The sequence below is a fragment of the Nanorana parkeri genome, unplaced genomic scaffold (assembly GCF_000935625.1).
Source record: "Nanorana parkeri isolate BGI_ZX_2015 unplaced genomic scaffold, ASM93562v1 scaffold353, whole genome shotgun sequence".
Classification (NCBI taxonomy): Eukaryota; Metazoa; Chordata; class Amphibia; order Anura; family Dicroglossidae; genus Nanorana; species Nanorana parkeri.
The window spans coordinates 732371-757628 of NW_017306621.1; the positions used below are offsets into that span (position 1 = coordinate 732371).

A 25258-nucleotide genomic window follows, 5' to 3' on the forward strand; every position below is an offset into this window, starting at 1 on the left:
GATATTTTCGGGAGAAATTCAAGGCAAACGGTCCATTTTTCAGGTTACTGCTTAAGCACAATTAACATTTCTGGGTGTTCTCTTTAAAATAGCAAATCTTCACTTTTCGATTTATGGTCTACTTTAAAACACGTCAAACTTTCACAAACTCAGGTCAGAAATGAACTGGTTCACCTTTATTTGCTGTCTTGGGCCTCATATATCAAAGTATCTGAAAGTACCTACAGTATGTGTAACAACGAATCGGATTATTCCTTTCTTTTTATGAGCAGCACTGAAAAAATTACTTTTGGGTGGTTGAGGCCTTCTGTTTCCTAGGATGTTCTTCCGTCATCCAGCAGGCAGTCCCATCTCTGTAAAGGCAGCAAGACCCCTTTCACACGGGTGCCTGTAAGTTCTGATCAGCTGGTGATTCATGCACGGATCCCCTGCTGATAGGAGCAGTATGGATGGGATATCACATCTGTGACATCTGTTTCTGTCCATTTTTTCCCCGCTTGCAATGGAATGTCAAAATTGAACTTACCCAACCCACTTTAGGTCTATGAGGAGTCTGATGTAAACAGGCATGTGTCCGTTTACATTAAATTACCCCTGATCAATCACGATTAGGTCCAGCAGAATGGAACTCTGCTCTGTTTGGTTTTCTGGACCTGGCTGGAGTCGGGAGTAATCGGATCGATACAGACGCACGTCTGTTAAGATCTAGCTGCCCATAGAGTAGCATTGGGCTTCCGATCAGATCTGCCCGAACAATTGATAGTAGGGCCTGATCAAACTGCCTGTCTGATAGGGACCTAAAACATGCAAAATTCATATGCCAGCTTGTTATTTTTACTCGTGTAGCTCTAACTCACAACAGATTATTTTTTTCTCAAGGCCGCTCTTTTCCTCCAGACATGAATATGGAAGCTTAGCCTTTTCTCTGGGATGGGATTAATTTGCCAGGAATACAGTAAATGTCACCAGAGTCGAGAATGAATTATGTGGAATACAATGACCTTTCTCTAGCCAAGCTAAGAGTGGGGTGTTTGCTTGTGCTCCGGCTCAGGTTTAATATTATGCACTGATGAGAATGTGATAAAGCCACGCATACATATTTTAAGCAGGAGCAGAATGAATTACTGGCACGGGGAATCTTGTCATTACAAATCTCCACTTGCCTCTCTGCGGTTTGTCTAATCTTTCAGAGGCTCACATAAGAACTTTGCGGATATTCCAACCTAATCATAATCTTTTATTTGCCGAGAACAATATTATCCAGACGTTAGGTGTAACCCCTGTACTGCCCACCACGCCAGCTAAGATTCAAAGCTTCAGGGATGACATAGCTTTGATAGAAGGGTTAAAAGTTTCTATTGCCAGTATTCCCATATTGGAAAGCCTTATAGCTCCTTATCAGTGCGAATAAAAATGACTTTGTATTCTGCTCCTTGCAGATTTGCCAAGAGCAACATATCCCAGGTTCATGTCGCCCCCGACCGCAAGGCTGTTTGTCAGCATGTGTCTCCAATTTGATTTATATTTAAAGCTGCCATGATTTCAGTGTAGTGTTTCTGTATTATGTTCTGCCAGAACAGAAGATAAAGCCATGCTGGTGTTCACTACACATGAACTGTCATCAGACCATTTACACATGTCGATTGCACACTGCTATTGACCTCTTTCTAAAAACAATTATATATACTTTTGTTCTGGTCTGATTGCTCTTTATCTTGTTGCAGCCTGTAGCAAGTGACTTAACGTCCTTGTTTAACAAGGACAGTCTGATGTAGAATATGAATGATATGCTAGTCTTCAAAGTGATTGAAGCTCTCCACCGAAGCAGTCATTGACAAACATTGCAGTCTTCGGTTCAAGACTTACATAGTTCTCATTTAATGCTGCACTCCGAATATACAGTTGAAATATTTATATGAAATGTTTTACTGTTCAGCCAGTTTAGTGATCCAAGCAACCTTGCTGTAATGCAACTGTAATACTTAGTCTTTAACAGATCTCAGCTGCGGACAGAGCTGCTACTATGGCTACTTACAGGGGAAGGATGAGATGGTGACCCCTGGATAATAATAGGTAGGAGGTGATCGTTTTAGCAGTCCAATGTTAGGAGGAATTTAAGTGAGCTGGTAGTCTGTATTACTTTATACAGACTTTTGCGGAATATTAACAGAATGAGACCAGCTAAAAAACAAATGTCCCGTCTGAAAGAAAGGAGATCATTAGTCCTTTAGAGCTATGCTCAGTAATTTTCCAGTAGGTTGTTACTTGCCAGTAATGCTGCAACCTCCAGTTAGCATGCTAAGTAACATTTAACCACAGTAATGTTTAGTAAAGCAGAGTCTGCGAGTTAATGCAAATAAATGCCTGTACTTGTGGTTAGCTGCATCAGGTGTTCTCAGTGGCATAAGTGGAAGGAATGATAGTCCATGCAGAGAGCACAAGGATGGTGTTGCTGTTGTTCCTGTGTGTGGAACTCATGCAGAGTGCACAGAAGAAAATACTGTGGCTTTAAGTGGACTGGGAATCCCACAGCATGCACAGGCAGGGTGAGCTTACTTCCCCTGATCCAGGATGGCACATGGATAGGTGAGTACTCTTTACATGTATATCCAGGATGGCAAGTGTGGGAAGAAGAGTGCAATTGCTTATTTTCTGGATGGACAGTGGTGTAGCTGCAGCAGTGGAAATGATCAGCATCAGCTGTATTTTTTGAATGCTGAGGATTTCAAACATCCCGGCTATAAGCTCAGAGTCGGCTTAGAGAGGAGGAGCAGAGTGATGCTGAGGGAGAACAATTTGAGGTTAGGCGGCGCTGGACTCTGTTCCTGGAACTAGTACTGGGTACGTTTCTTACACTTGCCAGACCAGTGAGCCAAGTCCTGGAGATCTTTCCAGACTACACAGCAGTCAGGCAATACAGACTATTCCAGGGACCACCAACTTGTGATTGGACAGTGAAGAAGTATCAGTTCACTAATGAGGTCATCGAGTAATCTCTGTCCACCAATAGATGTCCTCAGTCTTCTGGGTTGAACGACACTGGGTAGTATTGACCTTAAGGAGGTGTCTTCACATTGCTCTGTACTCACAGTGTAATGTTATAGAGAGTGACACTGATGTCATATCGTCAGCACAGCTCTATGCATTGAGGACCACCTAGCATTGGAAAGAACCTTGTGCATCTTGTGACCCGCCTGAAGACTTCTTGCTGGTCACATGTTGCACAGGATTCTCATCACCACTATTATATATTTTGTATCAATTGTTCTATGGAAGTGGAGTTTACCTTCATGCTAAGTTCCTGGCTCAGGGAAAATTAATTTTTCTGTGCATATGAATGATTCCTTTTTTTGTGGTTTTATTCTAGGGCACTGTTAATAGCCTCTGTTAGCTGACTACATAAAACAATGGTTTATATACACTGCCTGGCCAAAATCACACTCTAATATTTCTTGGACCGCCTTTAGCTTTGATAATAGCACGCATTCGCGGTGGCGTTTCGATACGTTTATGCAATGTCACAACATTTATTTCCATCCACAGTTGCATTCATGTTTCACCAAGATCTTGTAGTGATGATAGGAGAGTTGGACCACTGTGTCAACTCTTCTACAGCACATCCCAAAAATTCTCAATGAGGTAAGGTCTGGACTCTGTGGTCACCAACCCATGTGTGAAAATGACGTCTCATGCACTCTGGACCTTTCTTTCACAATTTGAGCCCGATGAGTCCTGACATTGTCATCTTGGAATATGTCCGTGCCATCAGGGAAGAAAAAATCCATGAATGTAAAATCCTGGTCATTCTGTATATTCAGTTAGGCAGGTGACCTAATTTTTTTGGGCACATAATGTTGTTGAACCTAGACCTGACCAACTGAAGCAACCCCAGATCATAACTGCAATCTGAAATCCTGCACTGAAATCCAGATGGTGACTTTTTTTGTGGCCAGGCAGTGTTTTTTATAAGGCCTTTTAATGGCTAACTCAACCTTTATGTGAGCTAACTGAATTTTCCAAATAGAACACAGTGGTCTATTTTGGAAATCCAACACTTATCCTATAGTTTTTGACCATATGCTGTCTTTTTTTGTATACTGGTCTTACTTTTGTTGCAGTCCTTTATTCTTTGGTGACCTTTTCAGCAGTCTTCAGTCTATGGCCACCCCAACACCCCCCATTTACTGGCGTATTCTACTGGCATCAGCAAGTTTAAACCGATACACTCAAATGGCCACTCTAAATGTGCTGACCTCAGTGTAGAGTTTGGGGGAAGTTATGGTGAGGGATAGCTGCATGTTTGTGTGGAAGCTGCAGGAACTTTAGGATAAGTGTTACATGATTCAGACTACAGAACACTGGTGTATGCTGTTACGTCAGGGTCAGAGGAGGTAACCACAACGTGCGGCAGGGAACTCCAGCATCTGGCACTCCCAGAAGAATTGAGTTCCAAAGTGCCTTTCAGAGACAGCAGCACTGGAATAGAGGGAAGGCACACACATCTCCCCTTGCAATAGAATAAAACAAAAAAAACATGATCATTTGAATGGAGGTGAGAAATAGCGCGTTTGTCTCTTCCTGGTGTGTTTTTTAGATGTGAAGAGTCTCAAAACACGGCATCTATGCTGATGTCATACTTGATGGTCATTTAAGTAGCAGGTTTTTTTTTTTTTTATGAGAAGTGTGGACGTGCGTTACACTCTGCTGACATGAATTGACACGCATTGTCCTGCCTAAGGCTCCATTTACACTGGGGCGGCTGTCCACGCGTATTCGGCTGTACGAATACGCACAGAGCCGCTCTAAATAGAAAAAAGAATGCACTTTAATGTGCTAAACCGCGCGGCCCACAAAATAGTGCAAGCGCGATAATGCGGCAGGTTCCAAAAGTTCGCGACTAATGTACGCTCCTCCGAATGGAGCCTTAAACTGCAGCATGCTCTACTTTTTTCAGTGCACATCAATGCAACACAATGATGTGAACTTCTGTAATTGGAATAAAGTGATTTTCTACTGTCTATGCATTGAGAAACGCATTCCAGACGGCCTCCAATAGTGCATTGTTTTTTTAAAAGAAAAAATCTTGTGACAAGTGGCGCCTGCAGCATTTGACCCGTTCAAAGGGCATTCTGATTTACATGCGCCTAGAGGGCAACATGATGTCAAAATTCAGTTCTGCTCACCTCATGTTATTCTCTATTAGAGAGCGTTCTATCTAGGGCATCCCTTAAGGACTCGCTAAATTTTCTTCTCCTGAGGAATATGCAGATTAGCTGGCCTTGGGCTAACCTCCTCTATCAAATAATGCCACCATTGTTATGTTAAATTAATTGTCCATCATGTCCTGGGCAGGGGTTTCATATAATATACCTACTGTATATATATATATATATATATATATATATAGATATATAAAGATATATTACTTTACTATGTATTGCTTAATATCCACAAAGTATTGCCTGTATTATTTTTACTCTCATATGGAAACTTTCCTTGTGGCGTTCCATTGTTTCGGGTGAGGTAAGTTAGTACAGCATATCAAAAGTAAAGTATAATTAAGTATTCCATTGCTTGGCTAAGGGGTATTAGTGGTCAATTCATGAAAGTATATTTTCATGATCTTGCATGTTTTGAAAATGGTAAAGGTTTGATTGCATGAATCAGCTGAACTTACCAAATGACTTATTATTCTTTTCTTATCGAATTTTATATGTGAAAGTCAATTCACTGAAATTGTTGCACATCTTTTTGCTCGTTATAGGATGATTGTACTTTTATCCTTTAAATGCTGCAACCCATTTCCCCCAACTTGTCCCCGCTACTACTGTCACACAGCCTCTACACCAAAAGTTGTATGCATATATGTCCAATGAGAGCGCCAAACAAGACAGTATGAGAGTCCAAAAACGTCTAATAATAGAATTGGTTAATAAACAACAGCAACGAACAGCCAATGTGTTTTGGGAGCTCAAAGACTTAGGGTTGGCTGTTCTGTGTTGTCATTTATGAACCCATTCTATTATTAAACGTTTTTGGACTCTCATACTGTCTTGCTCAGCCCTGGATTCCCTTGTATGTTGGATGTCCTGTTTTCGTTGAGAGCGGCCTTACCAAAGCCATTGTGATTTATCATTTTCTGACCGATCTTCTGATTATAGGAATCCCACACATGTATTTGTTGCCAAATCTGGCAGGAGCAAAGACCTTTACCATTAAAATATTAAAATATCACTAGTTTCCCATTGACATTAATTGTGAGGTTCAGTAAAGAGAGCAGAAAATTGGGCCGTTCCAGGTGGAGATAAAATGGTGTTTCATGAAAAATAAAGGCTTCCAATAGTTAAATAATCATTTAATAACGACTTCAAGTAGAAGAATAACATTGTGATTCTATGTTATGTGTTATTGTGTGGCACTCTCACAGTAGAACTGGGTATTGTAGTCACCCAGGACTCTCAGCCAGAGGGGCTGAGCGTTTCCAGGGAACAAAATATTTTGCTGGGTAAGAACTTGCTTTACAGTTCTCTCCGGGTTTTCTGGATTTGGCATGGGATCCTGGAACTGGGAGATTTCTAAGAGAATTGGGAGGGAGGAAATCTCCATTCCTGGGTCCATGGTTTAGTAGGAGCCAGCACCTAATTGCACACCTGTGCACAGCACTTTTGGGAGGGGTGCTGGCTAATGTTCTGGACTCCAGCTGGGAAGAGGAACAGAGGTGTTCAGGAGTTAGGAAGACCCCACCCAGAAGTCAGAGGGGAGCCAGGTGGCTGTGTGTGCTATAGGCAGAGGGAAGACAGCAGAGGAGGCTTAGAGAACCAGTTACACATGGAGTATGTACGACAATCTTTAGTTGTTGAGACATTGTCTATTGCTGAAATACAAGCGAACCTTATGTTGTTACGGAAGAAAGTCATTGTTGTGTTGATGAAATAAATAAAAAGACTGTCCTGTTTTATGTTAAAGTGGCTTCAGAATTGGTCTTTGAGCGCTTACCATTTGTGCTAAGTTCCCCAAATATTACAGCTATTATTCAGATGTGTAAACTGAACAGTTTAATGAGAAAGTTTCAATTTTATAAATCGTGGGTTGCCTCCCTGTGGGCGCCTAATTAACACCTCTCCCCTATGATAAGTGCATTTAGAAAATAATAAGGTTTCTGGAGGGGTGTAATTGACCATCCAAGAGAGATATTACTAAATATATATATATATAAATTTTATTTTGTAATTTGTATAAAATTTAAATCAAATGCATTTCGTCAAAAACCCTGCATGGGATTTGTGTGTACAGATTTGGTCACTTATATAGTACATACATAATGATACAATTCGGGTATTAAAAATAACATGATATTGATCACAGAATAAACAAAAATATATAATAGCCCCTATCATGGCTTATCTAGTAAACTACTAGTAAAATCGGCTGGACGATTGGTTGCCATCTCTCTTTGTGTAACCCTGAGGTCCCAGGTGTGACAATAAAGGAGATTGTTTAGTTGGCGGTGGGGTCATCTTGATTCCGCTCTCCCAATTCTCCAAGTGCCTCCCTTACTTTGCAAACCAACCCTGCATGGTGAGTATTCAATGACCAGATCCATGGTGATTAACTGTATGCAATAATCTGTTCAAAATAGACCACTTATACAAACCTGCTATTACCTAATTATATAGATGTATGTGATTCTAACCTAAGGTATGTCTAAATAAAGTAATGTCTTCATTGTCAGATCCATTTTGGGTCCCCTGATGAAGCCACTGGCGAAACGCGTCGGGACCTTCTACGATAAGCCATGATAGGGGCTATTATATTTTTGTTTATTCTGTGATCAATATCATGTTATTTTTAATACCTGAATTGTATCATTATGTATGTACTATATAAGTGACCAAATCTGTACAAACAAATCCCATGCAGGGTTTTTGACGAAAATGCATTTGATTTTAATTTTATACAAATTACAAAATAAAATTTGATATATATTTTTAGTAATATCTCTCTTGGATGGTCAATTACACCCCTCCAGAAACCCTATTATTTTCTACTTTTTTTCCTAAGTTTAATGAGAAAATGAACATTAGATTAAAATAATGAACACAGTTAAATAAACATGTATAGGTTAGTGAATTGAGGCTGTAGTGAGTAAAATGTATATTTTATAAATGTTCTTTTAAGAAAAACATCATTTCACATTTACTTACATTCATTTTACTGTCTTTATTTACAGGTAATCAAATTATATTATCATTATTCATTGATACAGTGCTTGTAATCTGTAGCACTTTACACTGTACTGCATCTATTTTCTGTTCTGTTGGAGCTTAGAAAGCCTGTGCCAAAGAGATAGATCCTCCACTATTCTCTGGGACTGGGTACCATGTATGTACACTATAGTAGAGGCACTCTGCTACTATTAGGTCCAAAATACTGTCCAGCGATCAGACTGTCATATGACTTTACAGCGATATACTTACGGAAATACGGCAAAACGCAAGCTCTTGACAATCCTTTACCTCCACCTGCCTGGCTATGTACATTTCAGCAACAATTGTGCATTGTCTACAGACATATCTTTCCAATTTGCTACTATGGGGGAAAACATAGAAACTTCTTCAACTAGTTTAATTGACCTTTTTTTGTGTGCGATTGTACACAGGTTGTCATGGGCTGTGGTTTAAATGTAATATATGTAAGATATATTATTATTTATAGCATACCTAATGTAAATGAATTACAATTTTGGATAGCTAGCTGTAGTTTCAATGGTAAACATAATTTGAGTTCCTTGCAAACAGAGGACCCTGCTGCCTTTGTCTAGGGAGTTAAAGTTTCTATTATTATTTCACAGCTTGTAGTAAAAAGCCAGTGGGTAAAGGATGACCCACCTCGACAAGCTAAATTCAAAAACTGTCAATCAGGAAAACAACACAGAGAATAGGGCTTCTTACTGACCTCCCCAAATGTCGCCTCATGCTGTCCTTGATTGGCACAGTCTGGCAGGGAGGATGGATGAGTCTGTCACCGGCTGGTTAATTGTTTTGCCAATTTCATCCTGACATCAGGACTTTGAGCAGTAAGAAGCTCAATGCAAAACAAATTAGCAGATTGTAGTCATATTTCTCATCTATCTGCCTTGACTTTCCTGAATGCAGTCCATAAATCATATTGACTGACACCCTTGCAAATGATGAAAGCAGCTTTTGAGGCTATGTGCACGAATCCAGAGAGCGTGGAGACCGGTAGCTTGAAGGTGGCATGGACGGATGCATGTGGCTGACCTTTTGGGAATTTTCCGGGAGCCTAATGTCTCTGGGTAACAATGGTCCGAAGAGTGAAAGCTTTTTGGCCACTATTGAAAGTATTCAGCATGTCAGCAGATTTCCTTTTCCAAGTTCCTTTGAAATATAAGAAGCTGGTCTAAGGAGTTCTTTTCTTTAAGAACTAAAGTTTCAGCATTATCTGGAGAATCCACAGGACATTTAGACAACTCTGAGGACAGGTGTTGTCGAGCATTTCATTAGGGATATTGTTGTGTACTTAACTTTTAATATGAATCAATTCATTTTGGATAGATTAAAGGTACTTCTGTTATAGAACAGATTATCTAAAGAAAGCACCACCCCATACGCTTGTTTGATTCAAGCCTAAGAACATTTTAGAGTGGAAGTTGGACTTTTTATAATGGCTATGGTGTCAATAAATGTATGAGATTTATAAAGAACTGAAGAGGGTTTATGCTATGTCAACTTCTCCCTTTTATATTTATGGACAGGTAGTATGGAAGCCTATTGGCTATCACTCTTGCTTTACTGGATCCTGTGTTTAAATCCCATTAAGAACACTATCTGAATGGAGCTTCTCAGTGCTGTATAAATATGGGAGATATTGGCCTTTGAATTACTTTGACCATTTATTAAATGACTGTATGGGATATTTCTGGCAAATGCCTCTGAGGTTAGAACAGTACATTAGGTTTTATTGATAAGCACACACCCTGCACACTGGTGTGTCCCAATCCACGGTTTGAAAACACTGGCTGCCAGTTGAAAGTTGGGTAAAAGTTCCATGTTTCTAATCTCTGCCGTGTGTGCTGCAGATACAGAGATTAATGAAGAAAAAGTGAAAGGGGCAAGTTGGCAGAGAAACAGAAGGTCCCTTCAATGTTGAAAGAGAAGGAAGAGTACAAAATCCAGAATATATCAGTAATATTTGTAGAATACACTTTAGAGAAGGGAAGCAGGTTGTTGCAATGCCCTTGCTGTGACTTTCTTTGTACACAAGCAATGATTAAAACTTGACATATGCTCTAACTCTTCAAAACTCTATGCAGAACAAACAAAAAAACTTGAGCATATTTAAGAAAGCCTAAAACAGAATTCATAAACATTCCCATAGGCTTACTATGATATAATGTGAGATTCAGAGACACAGGGTAGACAATATCGCAATCTTTTTAGGCGTAGATTCCAAGTGGTTCTGGTATATAGGTACGAGACTTTCCCCTAGAAGAAGAAAAGCCTGGATTCAAGGGATTGACTTGGTGTTCAGGGTCAGGAGATAAAAATCAAGGGGGTTAAGTGTTAGGTTACTTTTTATGCCTAAAATTAAGTGTTAAGATTGAAGTTTCAGGGTTAGGCAAAGGAATACATTAAATCTGTCATAAGGGAAACGTGGATGCTGCTACTCCTAACCTCTTCTGAAAATGCTTGTAGGATTGCTGTCATGCGGACCCTTTGCCAGGAAGTGTCCATCAATGGCAGCCCCATAGTTTAGGTTACATTTTAGGACTTTATTGAATAGAGTGTTAAGTGTGAGGAGGTGGCTAATGGACAGGTTATGGTAAGGGGTTGTGCTGACTTTTTTTTTTTTATATACAAGTGAAACTCGAATAATTAGAATATCGTGCAAAGTTCATTTATTTCACTAATGCAACTTAAAAGGTGAAACTAATATATGATATAGACTCATTACATGCAAAGCAATATAGTTCAAGCCGTGATTTGTCATAATTGTGATGATTATGGCTTACAGCTCATGAAAACCCCAAGAACCCCAAATCCACAATCTCAAAAATGTAGAATATTACATTCAATCAATAAAACAAGGATTGTACATAGAACAATATCGGACCTCTGAAAAGTATAAGCATGCATATGTACTCAGTACTTGGTTTGGGCCCCTTTCGCAGCAATTACTGCAATTACTTTTGCATGATATTCTAATTATTCGAGTTTCACCTGTATATATGTTTTCCCATAACTGAAATATCTGCACTGGTGTTAGGATCGTGGTGTGAGCCCGAAGTGACGAGGAGGACCTCCCTTGCAACCCCGTCTGATGACCACTGGGGTTGAGAACAGTAGGTTCAGGCAGGGGATGCACGAGTGCCGGATGCGGATCTTGAGGCCACAAGGTCTACTTGATGACCTAGCAGAATGGCCGTCGTGCTAGAAGGATACAGCAAAAGGGAGAGTGAGAGAATGGGAACTCTCTAGTGGTCGGCTGTTGGAGCCAAATAAAAATGTACTGGCATTATTGGACATATTCAGCAGAACAGTGCAAGGATCCATGATGATGAACAGATGCTGGACTTAGATACAGAATACAAATTTGGTGGGTATAAATGCTGAGTACAATAGTCTAGTAATAGATGTGGAATTGGTAGTATATGTTGCTACTTTGGACAAGAGAATACCACTAAACACTATGGATAAAAAGCAACTCTTTGGGATTGAGCAATAACAAATTACTACAAAAAATATTTTGCGGAGCACACAAAGATTGCGACGGGTGCGTTTTGAACAGTCTGTTAGGACTTGTGCATATCTCTAAAGACGTATATAGCCAGTCAGATGCCCGTGTTGAAATATGTGACCGGCAAAAGGAGAGGAATTCCAACGCTTTCTATGCTGTTCCAGGGCATATCGGCATCGAAGATGGTATGTGCAAGATAACCGAGCTGCCCTGAAACAGCTGATCGGTCCTGAAATGTCACTTATATCCGACTTTGTGGAATATGAGATCACAGTCACAAAGTCGGATAGAAGTGACATTTCAGGACCGATCAGCTTTTTCAGGGCAGATCGGTTCTCCTGCACATACGATCTGCGATGCCAATCTGCCCTGAAACAGCTGGAATTCTTCACCTTTTGCCGGTCACATATTCCACTGCCGAAACCCTCTGGGATTAGGTTAAGATGTGTGACCACGTCACCGGTCACACATTCTAACGCAGTCACAAACTTTGATAGAACACCAGTCTCAGGGTAAGGAAACAATATAGGGAATGTATAATATCTACAGATAAATACTATCTACTACCTTCCCTTAAAGCTGAACTCCAGGCAGAGATTAAAGACACAATTTACTGCAGTCCTGTTATCATCAATACATCATTAAGTACATACATTTGACCTGGTATCAGCAATCCACTATACAGCAGAATTCTGACTGGAAGAGAGAAGAAACACAAGGAGACAGTCAGTTGTGCTGCAATGCTCTTGGGTTAAGAAGGAACATACTGGTTGGAGGAGAGAGAGAGCTGAGTGACAGAGATGAGCTCATCAGTCAGCTGCTTCTCCTTTCACTGTCCAGTCACAGGCTCGGAAAGGGACAAGACCTGCAAGTGTAACTTAAATGCAGCAGAGAAAAATCAGGTCTCCTGCCTTGTTAGATCAAAAGTATTCGATTTCTCAGAAAGGACTTGATGCTTCTATGAACTCAGAGATAGCTTACAAAATAGTGGAATGTACAATAATTGGTCAATGTGAGGCCCACAAATGATCATCAGGTTGGAATTGTCTATTCAGCTATTTATTTCTGTGAAGATCAATAGAGGTAAGCAGGCACAACCATTGGTGGTAACGAAGAGATCACCCGATGTGTAAAAATCAATATGCATAAAGGGTGAATAGATTATATTTATGAGCAATTCCATTGGTTCCCAGTGGTGTGATCACTATACGTACAGCTAGCATCACCTTCTGCTTCTCAAAGACCTCCACTTCCAAGATGGCCAGGATGTTACAGCACGTCACTGACAGCTTTAAAAGTTTCTGATTTCTCTTTTAATGACTTTAACTTTTGTATCTGTCTGGGAAAGAAAAAAAATGTTCCTTGGAATTTTTCTCGACAACCAATTTGTCTGCCTGTACAGTTATTTCATTATCATTGCAGAGCAAATAGGAGACACAGCTTATTTAATGGAGCAGTACATTAAACTAAAATGCACTAGTTGTTCCATTAAATCAAAATGACATACCCATTAGGTATCTCCAACATATTACATTGTAATTAAATGAACTGTGGACCATTGATTTCTTCTTTTCTCCTTCCATTCTCCGCTGGTATTGATACGGTTCTGTGTGGGGGATAGTGCGGCGTGTCACAATGTAATTACCATTGCTGTTTCTGGATTGTTGTTGTCACAGAATTCTTTAGTAAGTTCTTTCAGTGAGCAGTAGACTTGTGATGTTAGCTGGAAAATTGTGAATCTCATGGTAGATTAGCAGAGCTTGTTTAACCAGAAGAGTTGTCACAACTATGGAATTTCCAAAGGGCAACACGGTCTTCTGTTAAAAGTTATGACAACCTTGATTGAAACCACAAATTGTCTTTGATATGTTCTCATAAAAGGTATTTCGGTGACACTTAAAGTGGAATTCTAGCCAGAACTTCCAGTGTTGTGTAATTGTGAATAGTGTGGGGACAGGTTAGGATATCGGTTTTTGCCGTATGTGTTTCTGTTGGGAAGCTTTCCACTTCTTCTGGTGACCAGTTTTCAGACAGTAAAGCTGACCATACACTTACAGTGTGGATGGAGGAACCACCCCTACGGCACCCGCCGCTGTCATACTACCCAAATAGTAACTTCTGCTAATTGGCTACAGTGACTGTTTGGCCCACAATTTTCCACATGGCTCTAATGACAAAAGTCAGTTGAATAATCTGGTTTGGTTAATCTGGTTTGGTGCGACTGGTGGTGCTAGCAGAGCCACACACAGTTTAAATTTCAGCCGAGTCAGCAGGCTCATTTGAACAACATATGGCCAGCTTAAGGAGACATCTCTTTAGCAGATACACAGACATCAGTAAAAAATGTGAGGATATATCCCTTTCCCACTGCATTCAAAACAAAAAAATGGGCTTCTCAACTAACCCAACCACTTATCTACTGTATATACTGTTCCTCCCATTTTTAAAGGGCCATCAGCTCTCAACTCGACTTTCCCTCCTGCAAGGTCACATTCTTTACTTTTTTTTTTCTACCCCCCTTTTTTTTTCTTTGATTCTTTCCTTCCATCATTCCAACTTTCTGCCTTCCTACTTTCTTTTCTCAGCAATCTGTCTTTTTTCATGGCTCTTTATATCCTTATTCTTTTTCATCACTACCCTCTATCTTATTAACTTTACTTTCGAATCAACATAGTTGATTCTTTTTGGGTTTCGGTGGATGGTTAAGGTTGGTCATACACTGATCAATTTTTTTTTTTGTTCAGCCAGCTGGCTTAATTATTAATTGAGCATATGGAACTGGTTAAGCCGATGGCTTCTTTTGTGTCTCAGATATTGCAGCAGCAAGATTTTCCTGCCATAGTTCTCAACTCTGTTTTTGTCCATCTGAGAGTATTAGAAATTTCTGCGCACCTTTGCTTGTTTCAGCAACTGCTATTGCATTTTCTACAATGTAAAAATATACAGCATGGAGAGTGGGAGCCTCTCATAATAGGCACAACATTTCCACAGACCTAGGAACTCAGGGTCTGAAGCCCCAAGAGATATATCCAAGAGAGATAGGAAATTGTCAAGTGGTTCAATCCACCAGTGACTACTAAAAACTAAAATATATGAATTTTGGGAGGATTGACCCAATATATTGCTGCATTGATCATTTTTAAAGACTTAGTGTTGTCTGCCTTCACTTTATAAAAAATTGGTTGGCCAGAGAATTAGTCATTGAGCAGAGTATATTACAATATTTTAATGGCATTGTTCCATATTGTGGAATTGTACATAACTTTGAATCAGACAAAAAATACATAAAAATAATATGAGGATCTGTCTTTGTCCTTTTAGTTTAGAAACAAAAATTGTTTGTCATTTTTACATAATCTTTTTTTATTTTGGGACATCTGTTCATTTCCATCAGACAAAAAAAATGTATTAACATGATACTTTATCCCAGTCAGAACATCCAAAATATGTAATGTCACATTATTTGTGTTTTCCAGGGAAAAGTTGCACAAACAGCTTGTATGTCAGCCTGCAAACACCTTTCCACATCACTAACACAGATGCTGCTGGACAGTGAACTCAAACAGATCAGCATGGGCGCCGTCCAGCAATTCAATCTTGATGTTATCCAATGTGAATGTGAGTCCAGGGTCTGATATTTGCTATAACCATCCACTGTTGCATGTGTTTCAGCAATCTGACGTATACTCGTTAATTAATCTAATTAAAGCTGCACTTTGAGGCAGATATAAAAGACACAAATTAATGCAGCTCTGTATTCATTAATTCATGCTTAAATTACTTTTTTAGATACATGCAGTGTTGTTTGCTGAATTTGACTAGGTATCAGCTTCTTGCTGTCCCCTTACAGCAGAGGTCAGACTTGGGGAGAGAGAAGCAAGACAAGAAGCTAACCAGTTGTGCTGCAGTGGAAGAAGCATGCTGGTAGCAGGAGAGAGGAGGGTGGCAGAGAGATGAGCTCATAAATGTATTGCTTTTTGTTTCATTGTCCAGTCACAGGCTGAGGGAGGAGGCCTGTAAGTGTTACTGAAAAGCAACAGAGTAAAATCCGGCCTCCTCTCCTGCCAGACAGAGCTCCGCTGTGTGGCGTGGCATGGCAGAACTGTGTACACCTCAGAACTGGATGGGCAGAAATAAAAACCCACGGTAGGCTAAACAGCTCCCTCATTCCTGTAAGTATTTCATCTGTTTATTTGCCAGTTTGCCTGGAGGTCAGCTTTAAAGTTGATGTGATATGGGCGATACTGCTTCTGGCAACACAACGTCAGCAGCAGAATCACCCAGGAAAGGCTGAAATTGCGCCGTTGCTGGCCTGGAACACTACTGAATCTCTCTTGCTAGTGAGGGAGCAGCAAGGAAGTAACATATCTTTGGTCTGGCTGGGGAAGGAGCGACGCTATTAAAGCAGGTAAGTGTTTGTTGTATGATCCTTGTGTGACATGGCCAAAGGATTCCAGTGTTTTTCTTTATACCTTTTAGGGAGATATTCCCTCCCTCCTAGTGGGACACAGTGGAAGAACTTTTTTAGGAGAATGGGTGAGGAAGGTTTTGGACCTGTCAAGCCAATATTGTTGTCTGTGTGGCCATGGGGGGTGTTTACCAGGAGATGAAATAAGTGGAACCTGCTAAATCAGCACTATGTTTACATCAGGCGTGTAGTGACATCACAAGTGTTGTCTCAGCACTACCTGCCAGTACAAAGGCTCAGGCAGAGCTGTTGAAGCTCTTTCCAGCCTCTCTCTGCAGCAGTGGATCACTAGTAAAAGTGATCTGCTGCTGTATGGGGGATCTGGTCTCCATTGACAAGATTCAGACCCCCCTCATGAAGAAAAAAAGTGTTAAGAATAGAAAAAGAAATACATGTTATACATAACCCAGAGGAGAGAGATGTCTGTGCTTTTCTTACATTCAATGCTGGGTGCTGGAATACCGATAGGCTCCACTCTATATGCATAAATCCTAGTAAAGGGGTACCGCACTACAAGTACCTTGCTTAATCTCTTTTTACCTGTACAAAGAAAGTGTACAGCATGTAATACAGTTTCAGGCATATCCATCCTTCATCAGGTACAAAGGTAAATCATCAGTCCAATGTTATGCCTTAAAAGCATCAATAATCAGAAGTTACAGCATAAAACTCTCTTCACACACCCATTGTATATCATAGTATCACAATACGGACTGTACACTTTTTTATATGGGTGTATATACAATATATATATAATGTTTTGGGGATCCTAAGTTCCTTGCTGGCCAGCCCAGACCCTCCACTTGCAAACTATATGGCTATCTTCTGGGCTGCAGACACCACGATAGGTTTCGTCAGCTGAGCTCTCACCTTACTACCGCTTACCCAAATCAGGAAGGGCCACCAGTGTTTGCACTCCAAAGTGTTCAGGTTTCTAACTGAACAGTACAACCTGCATCCACCCCAACTACATTTCCCAGAGACCTCTGGTTGCCTCTGTCCGCCACTAGATTATCCCGCTCTTCAGCCTGCCAGCAGCTACACACAGTGCATCCCTTCCTCATCTCTGCAACAGTGCATCAGACAAGCAGGGCAGCGTGCAAGATTCACTAGAAAGACGTCACATGGGCATTGTTTACAGGCTGTTCCAGATTATTTCATTAATAACGGCAAAGACCTGGCAACTGGTTTGACATTCTTGTTTTGCTGGGTCAGTTCCGGCCAGTTCCCAAGTATTCATAGACCTGTATAATGTAAATACATCAGCTTCACCCCACTCCTCTACTGAACTTAGATGTCCCAAGCAGCCATCATTTACATGCAGTCTTGTAGATGTGAAACTAAGATTGCTTTTGGTTTTTGTTGTTGTGGGAATGTGCTTAATGTGGATCTGATGCCTATGTAGTTTAAGGTGTTGTTATGAGGAATTTCAGTATGACAATATCGTGGATCTGATATTTATATATTATTCATGGAGTGTGCTAGGAAGCTGTATTATAAATGCACTCACTGATTTGTGTAGTAATACAAGATGCCAAAGGGAAGCAGAGTGCCAGTATGCATACTTAATGAGGGAATTCTCTTCTTGTCATCACTTTCCTAAAACCAAGTTTTGACATGCCAGCCTCACTACTGATATCACACTAATTAACTGTGCCACCTAGGAAATGTAGGAGTAGTATGTAGCACAGCTCAGGGAGTATAGGCCTATATCTACTCAGGAGTTTCCTTAGCAGCGTCATCAACCATCATAACATCAGCACGTTTCATGCCCTCATTATATGAGTGTTTCCAGACAGACTGGCGACCCTTGTGGTCAGAGACTGGGGTTAGAGGCCATTGTGAGTGGTTGGAATAGGTATTCAGTGAACATTCAGGGAATATTTTGGAGTTCTTTTCCTATATGGGTCCTTCAGTTGCTTCATAACGAATGAATAGACATCTATGTTTAGAAAATGTGCAAGAGTCATGTATAACAACTTCAAAGAGAAATTTGAGACCGATCTATTCCCGAATAATATATATGGAAAAACAGTCATTGTTGGAAGTGTCTGACCTTTTTAGTGTTTGGCAGTATATTAGCACATCTGAACTGATAAAATGGCAAAATGTTTTCGGTTCCCTAGCTACTGGAAAACAATGGAAACATTTTACTTTGGTATCCTACATGCTCAGTGCAGTAGTGTTCTGATGCAGTCTGTTTTATTGTTTTTGCACATGCAGGCATCACCAGTTGCTTATAGTTTGGTTAATTTTAAGCTGGGAAGCTGATATATAGTAGCTTACCTAGTAGAGAAGTCTAAACCCCAACCTTGTACTGTAGGCGATCCACTAGGTACTGAAGCCTGGATCGTGATGACAGCCTCAGGGTTTGTACCTCTAAAATAAAAAAAGTTGGCAGTGGTAGCTCCTAAAGCTTACTAAGCTCCTTGAATTAACAGCTAGCTTTATAGCTGAACACCATAGAGCATTCACATGCATATCCAAACTGTAAATGGTAGAGTTCCTCCTTAAAGTATATACACTATATTGCCAAAAGTATTGGGACACCCCTCCAAATCATTGGATTCAGGTGTTCCATGAAATTTCCTTGCTACTAAATATTCCACGGTTAACTGTTAGTGGTATTATAACAAAGTGGAAGCAATTGGGAACAACGGCAACTCAGCCACGAAGTGGTAGGCCACGTAAAACTACAGAGCGCGCTCAGCACATGCTGAAGCGCACAGTGCGCAGAAGTCACTAACTGTCTGCCGAGTCAATGCCTACAGACCTCCAAACTTTACATCACCAAGTGCAATGCAAAGTGCCGGATGCACCAAGTGCAATGCAAAGTGCCGTCCGCCACCACCGGACTCTAGAGAATTGGAAACGTGGTCTCTGGAGTGACGAATCACGCTTCTCTGTCTGGAAATCCGATGGACGTGTCTGGGTTTGGAGGTTGCCAGGAGAACGGTACTTGCCTGACTGCCTTGTGCCAAGTGTAAAGTTTGGGGGAGGGGGATTATGGTGTGAGGTTGTTTTTCAGCGGTTGGACTTGGCCCCTTAGTTCCATTGAAGGGAACTCTTAAGGCATCAGCATACCAAGACATTTTTGACAATTTCATGCTCCCCACTTTTTGGGAACAGTTTGGGGATGGCCTCTTCCTGTTCCAACATGACTGTGCACCAGTGCACAAAGCAGGGTTCATAAAGGCATGGATGAAGTTTGGGGTGTGGGCACTTGACTGGCCCGCACCTGAACCCAATAGAACACCTTTGGGATGAATTAGAGCGGAGCCTGCGAGCCAGACTCTCTCGCCCAACATCAGTACCTGACCTCACAAATGCGCTTCTGGAAGAATGGTCAAACATTCCCATAGACACACTCCTAAACCCTGTGGACGCCTTCCCAGAAGAGTTGAAGCTGTTATAGCTGCAAAGGATGGGCCAACTCAATATTGAACCCTATGGACTAAGACTGGGATGCCATTAAAGTTCATGTGCGTGTAAAGGCCGGCGTCCCAATACTATTGGCAACATAGTGTATATCTATCTAGGGCTAGTTTATATCCATAAGTAGATTTCTATCACAATCATGTAAATGTTCCTCTTGACTATGGATGAACAGTCTTCAAATCGGCAGGCTATAGTGTGCTGAACAGCCACAAGTGCCAACAGTAGCGCCACTAGTATTTGCATAAAGGTAAATATTTGTTGCAATTCCTATTTGGTCACTGCTGGGCAAAAAAAGCAATTATCATGGGCACAGCAGTTCGGCTTTATAACAGTATGGACACGCCTTGTCTGTACAGCTTTTACCATTGTATTATATACAGTAGATTTTTAGCCTAGCATCCAAAGCCAGAATGCCCTATGAGCAAAGTTCATAAACAATATGTCGGTGTCACAAAAGCCAAGAAATATACAGATGGAGCAAGCAATCCCTATTAAATAAAGCAACATAGCCAAAGCTATAATGATGGAATCGTGGAGAAATACTAATCCATCTGTGGATGCTGTTGATAAGCACACAATCTGTCTGTGAAGAAAGAACAGTGTCACCCGCCGTGTGCAATTCTAGTATTGGATAGAACATTCGCTCTGGCTTCCTCATCCAGTGGCTCCTGTGTTGAACAGTGCAAGCTAGAGATCCACATGAACAAATGCCACATTATCCTGACATGTTTTGCCTAACAAGGTTTCCTCAGCAGGCATGGTTTCTTTTGTGTGAAATTGTAACTCCTTAATACACCATCTCAATATAAAAGGTAAAATCTTGTTAAAGATAAAAAAAAATTCCATTTACTTTGACTGGTTTGAAATCTACATTAAATATTACTTCCCCGGCCTTCTCACACCCATCAGCACTTTTTTTTCTTGCCTTCTTCATCATGTTCGCTCCCCTTAATCTGCCATCCGGGTTCCTTCGCTAGTGCCATTTCTGGGTGCGGGGCTCTGGTAATCCAATACCCGCCCTAGTCCGTCCCTGACAGTTTTTTGCTGATATCACCACTAAGACATCTCCTTTTCTGGACCCCGGGAGGAATGCTGGACAGCCAAAAAGAAGTGCCCATCCCATTTGCCCCTTACCCTTGTTTAATTGTTTTAATATGAACAATATTGCATATTGTGCTTTTCATACAACTTGTATACATTCTTTTGACTTTAAAAATGTATAGTTCGAAAAAAAAGAAGGGACCATGTCAGGCAGGTGGTGACATGGATACCTAAAGAAGAGCACTATCTCCTGTAAGCAGAAAATAAAGAGAAGATTTGGGACATTTTTAATGTTTTTTATGTCAGTGAGGGGAGTTGGGGGGTTGGGGGGCGGTTGGGGTATGGTGTAGCCTAATCTTCAAGCTGAGCCATCTGAAAAATGTTTAAATCAAAATTAGAGGTGGTAAGAAGGTAATTTCAGGTGGGTGCCTAGTCCTGCTTGTGCATTTTTACGCACTTAGGGAATTCTGATAAGCAAATATTGATTTTACTTCCCAAATTGGCAGGCATGAACAGGCACCGGTAGGTGCCGATGTCTTGTAACCGTTCACACATGAAGACATTTCATTTTCATCTTGGCATTAATCTTTTACATGTGGGTGTTCTACCAACCCTATAGTTACCAAAATTTTGATCTTTTAAATCTGGGGCTCTAACCTTCTTTTTTTTTTGTAACCTCAGTTGTTGAAATCATCATCAGTCCTATTACGTATCAGCATGACTTCAATAGTTTGGTTTTACTTTACATATGGATAACTAGAAATAGAACATTTGAAAAAAAGTAATACGGATTATATCAGAGTTCTTTATAGAAAAATGTCAAATCAAAGATACGCAAACTAGCTACAACGAAATTTTTGCTTTGATGTTTTTGTAAAATGAAAAATGGAATCAAGGTACCGCTAGTCCCCATTCAATCTGGCAAAACGTGACGTGGAGTAGCACGTTTTGGCGCATTTGTCACCATTGCCCATACATTTAAATAGGCTGCCGTGCAGCAAAGAAACTTATGGACCTTTTCGAGCTTCGAATGGCAATACAGACTTTTTGTGTGTTTGTTATACGTCTTGTGCACAAAAAAACACACGCTTTACTTGATGCTTTTGGGGTCCCATTAAAAGTTAATGGCACCGCAAGCACAATAAGGTTCTAAGCTAAGAACCAATTTTTTCATATGTTCAGTCCCATACTCTATCATTTAGTTCCCATACCCCCAAGAATACTCCTGCTCTAAATGGTCCTGAACCCAAGCCTGTGAAAATAAAGGCTAGTGTGTCCACTGACTCATAAGTCCACCCACTCTTTGAAGCATAAAGGAGAGGCTGTGCAGCTATAATCATGTGACGATTACCTGCATTCTTATACTGAATGTTCTACACACTTTGTATACTGCTCTAATCTGACTAACCACTATGTGGCTTACATCCTCAATGAACTTCTGTATGTGCACTGATGCATATATTGTTCACATACATTTCCCAAGTACCTGGATCATTTTTTAAGTAGGATTTTAAACATGTATCGATATATCTTTTAGTATCTTATACAGTTTATACTCCTGAGGAAGTAGCCAAGCCAGAGCCACGAAAAAAGGTTCAGACGGTGTTTTTGTCTACTTATCAAATAGAAATCTCCTCATTGAAGCCATTGGTCTTAGTTCAGGCGCCTGCTATCCTAACCTTTTATCCTCTCCTTTCTGTTATGTGACAAGTGGCCGCAGTCCCACCAACGAGCATTTTGAGAATTCTCTTTTTTCAAACTGCAATGGGTTTAATAAAACTCAAAGTAACCCCATTCTGACATTAGCAGAATTCCAGTGTTTCCTGGAGGACGTTGCCAGTTCAGTAAATAACTTGTTGCCTTGAGTTGTTCTTTAAATATCTCCTGATAATTTCTATACACTTTCATATATTATTTTATGAAGGTTATTATCATGGCTTTTACATAATCCTTCTGGTATTTTGTTTAGGGGTGCTTTAGTCAGCTTTATTGTTGGGCGTTATGTGAAGACATCACTTTTCTTACATGTGAATCATCCTGTGCATATACAAGGGATTTACATAACAGCAACATCATTTTACAAAAGCACAAAACCCATGACTTAGTTTAGTGACATTTCAGTTTGGAGGGGAAAACATATTTTTTTTGTAAAGAGCTTGTCAGATAGGGGAAGATCTTGGTAGAAAATCTGCTTTTGTTGCAGGGATTTCATTCACAAGCCCTGTCAGAGGCATTCTGTGCATCCCTATGCTCCTTGTGATTTATAACTGTTCCCATCGGCCTCCTCTAGCTTTTCTGCTTTGACATCTTGGGATTAATGGCTACAATGGTGACAGTTCCATTAGCACTCAGAGTGTGCAGATAACTCACAAATGGCAGGTAGCTTCCTACTGTATTGATAAATGGCTTTCTTCGTTTTACAGACACAGAAGGGGAGGTGTGTTCTACACTAGCTTATGTTTTTAATGGGCAGCATTTAATGGCTGCTGAACAATTTTTTTTTTTAATCTTTTTTTTTTTTCTAGTTTACAAATTGCAGTAAATGATTTCAGAAATATTTTCTTGCTGCAAGCACAGTTTGCGTATGTATCACTTTTGAGAGTTCTTTCACACCTATGCGTTTTGTTGCATTGCAGGTGTGACGCCATAAAATAAATCCGGCTTGCTGCAGTTCTATCAAAAAGCATTCTCTATAGGCATGAATGTGTAATGTGTGTAAAATGCACATGAAACATGTTAAAATGCACTGCACAACTCCATCAGAAGTGAACATAAAGCTTAAAACATCTGCCATACCTCTCCTTTAAATTGTTTTTCCACCACAGACAGAAAGTGGATGTTTATTCATAGCACCCACTTTGTCTTGGCTTGTCCCCTTAAAAGATAGGACCTTGGGAGTGAACCCCATAAGATCCTATTGGAAGCAGGTTACCAGTGCACTAAAAATCGGCCAGTTAGGATGTAAACAATGGAGGCCACGGGCATGATTGTGAGGTGAGTATGCATGTGGAGAGGTTGGGTGGGCTAGGTTAGCTCAGTAGGTTTGTGTGGTTTGAAAGTGCATCTATATTTTATAGTGCACCTGTGCCCAGGTTATGGACATTTAACTATTAACATATTAACAAGCAGCAAAAGAGGTTTAAAACAAGCCCTCACACACCTATTTAAAGTATTTCATTCTCAAAGCTCTTCAGAAATCACAACAAAGACTTTGAAGTCTGGTTTCAGTCAGTTTCTAACAGCTTATCTGTTGTTATTCTTATTGTTATCTGTTTGGAAAACCCTAATAAAAAATACATGATTAAAAAAAAAAAAAAGAAACACCTGCTGGTTGTTCACATTACAGCAGCTATTCTCAACCAGGGGTCCATGGAACCCTATGGTTCCTCTAGAACTTTCTAGGGGTTCCTTGAGCTGTGAATGATTGACCTCTTACCTTTATGGTGCCTGTGTAATTCTGGGTCCAACACCACTTGGCAGAGCCAGCAGCATGAAACCAATGAGTTTTTTTTTAGGGTGTCAATCTGATCACCACTATAAGGGTAGCATTCTTTCCATGGAACAACAATGTAAGGGAGGTTTTTCCCACTGACCCCCATAAATCACACCCTTGCAAATAGCTTTAGTCAACACCCTGACTGAAGTGTATGGGACACACCTGTTATGAACAAGTAGTGAATAGCCACAAAACTTGTTTTATGGTGTTTTAACGTAAACACAACAATAAAAAACAGATTTTATTGTGGACATAAGAGCTTTCTAAGTGCCTGTTCCATATGCAAAATCCAGCAATTCCACGCACCTCTGCAACACAAGCATAAATCACAAGACTTTTTTTTAGTACAACTGCTATCCTACCAATGACTCTTGACATATCCCACCTTGAGACACTAAGGTCTGGTTCTCCCTATGCCTTGAGTGTGACCACCCACCAAACGAAAGATCTGCGTTGATGTAGAAATATTTTCCACATGTATGATGACAGGTTATGTACCATTTTGATGGTTTAGTGTAAGTAATGTCGTTCCACTATACTTTCCTATCTGTTGCTATCAAAAGCCAAAGAAACTATAAGTATATAGGGCCTACTCTCTCTCTCCCCAACTCCATTTGTTTTTACTACCTCCCAATTTTTTAGGGAGCGACAACAATACAGCGTCATTTTAGCTGGGGTTCCCTAAGACTTAAAAATTATTTCAAGTGTGCTGGCAGGCTGCAAAGATCCACTCTCATAGAAAAGGTAAAGGTTCAATGCCTGTGCTAAGAACTTTAATAAAATGAATTTCTCTGCAATACCTATGGATACAGAGGTGAATGAAGGCTTTCATTGGTCGTTCAGAATATTTAAATACTAGCACTCCCCTTGTCATGTGACAATGCCTGGGCCTAGTGTTGGGCTACTAGACCCGAGCACTGTCACAGGCAAGTAGGTCACATGTTGCTTCATACCTGGACATGCCAAGATTTGTGACAGTATTGGGACAGCTGCAGAGGATGAAGGAGCAGAGGGGAAGTGCTGGAAAGACAAGTATAAGGGGGAGAGGGGGACTTTCC

General features: G+C 40.5%; 1 protein-coding gene across 6 annotated transcripts in view; it reads left to right on the forward strand.

The window, feature by feature from the left end:
- EXOC6 (exocyst complex component 6) overlaps positions 1 to 25258 on the forward strand; it is a 185039-nt gene that overhangs the window by 118582 nt on the left and 41199 nt on the right. For all 6 annotated transcript variants that reach the window (XM_018558692.1, XM_018558694.1, XM_018558693.1 and 3 more), the window contains one exon: positions 15234 to 15375. In XM_018558692.1, coding sequence (XP_018414194.1) covers positions 15234 to 15375 — 142 coding nt within the window. The remainder of the gene's footprint in view (positions 1 to 15233; positions 15376 to 25258) is intronic.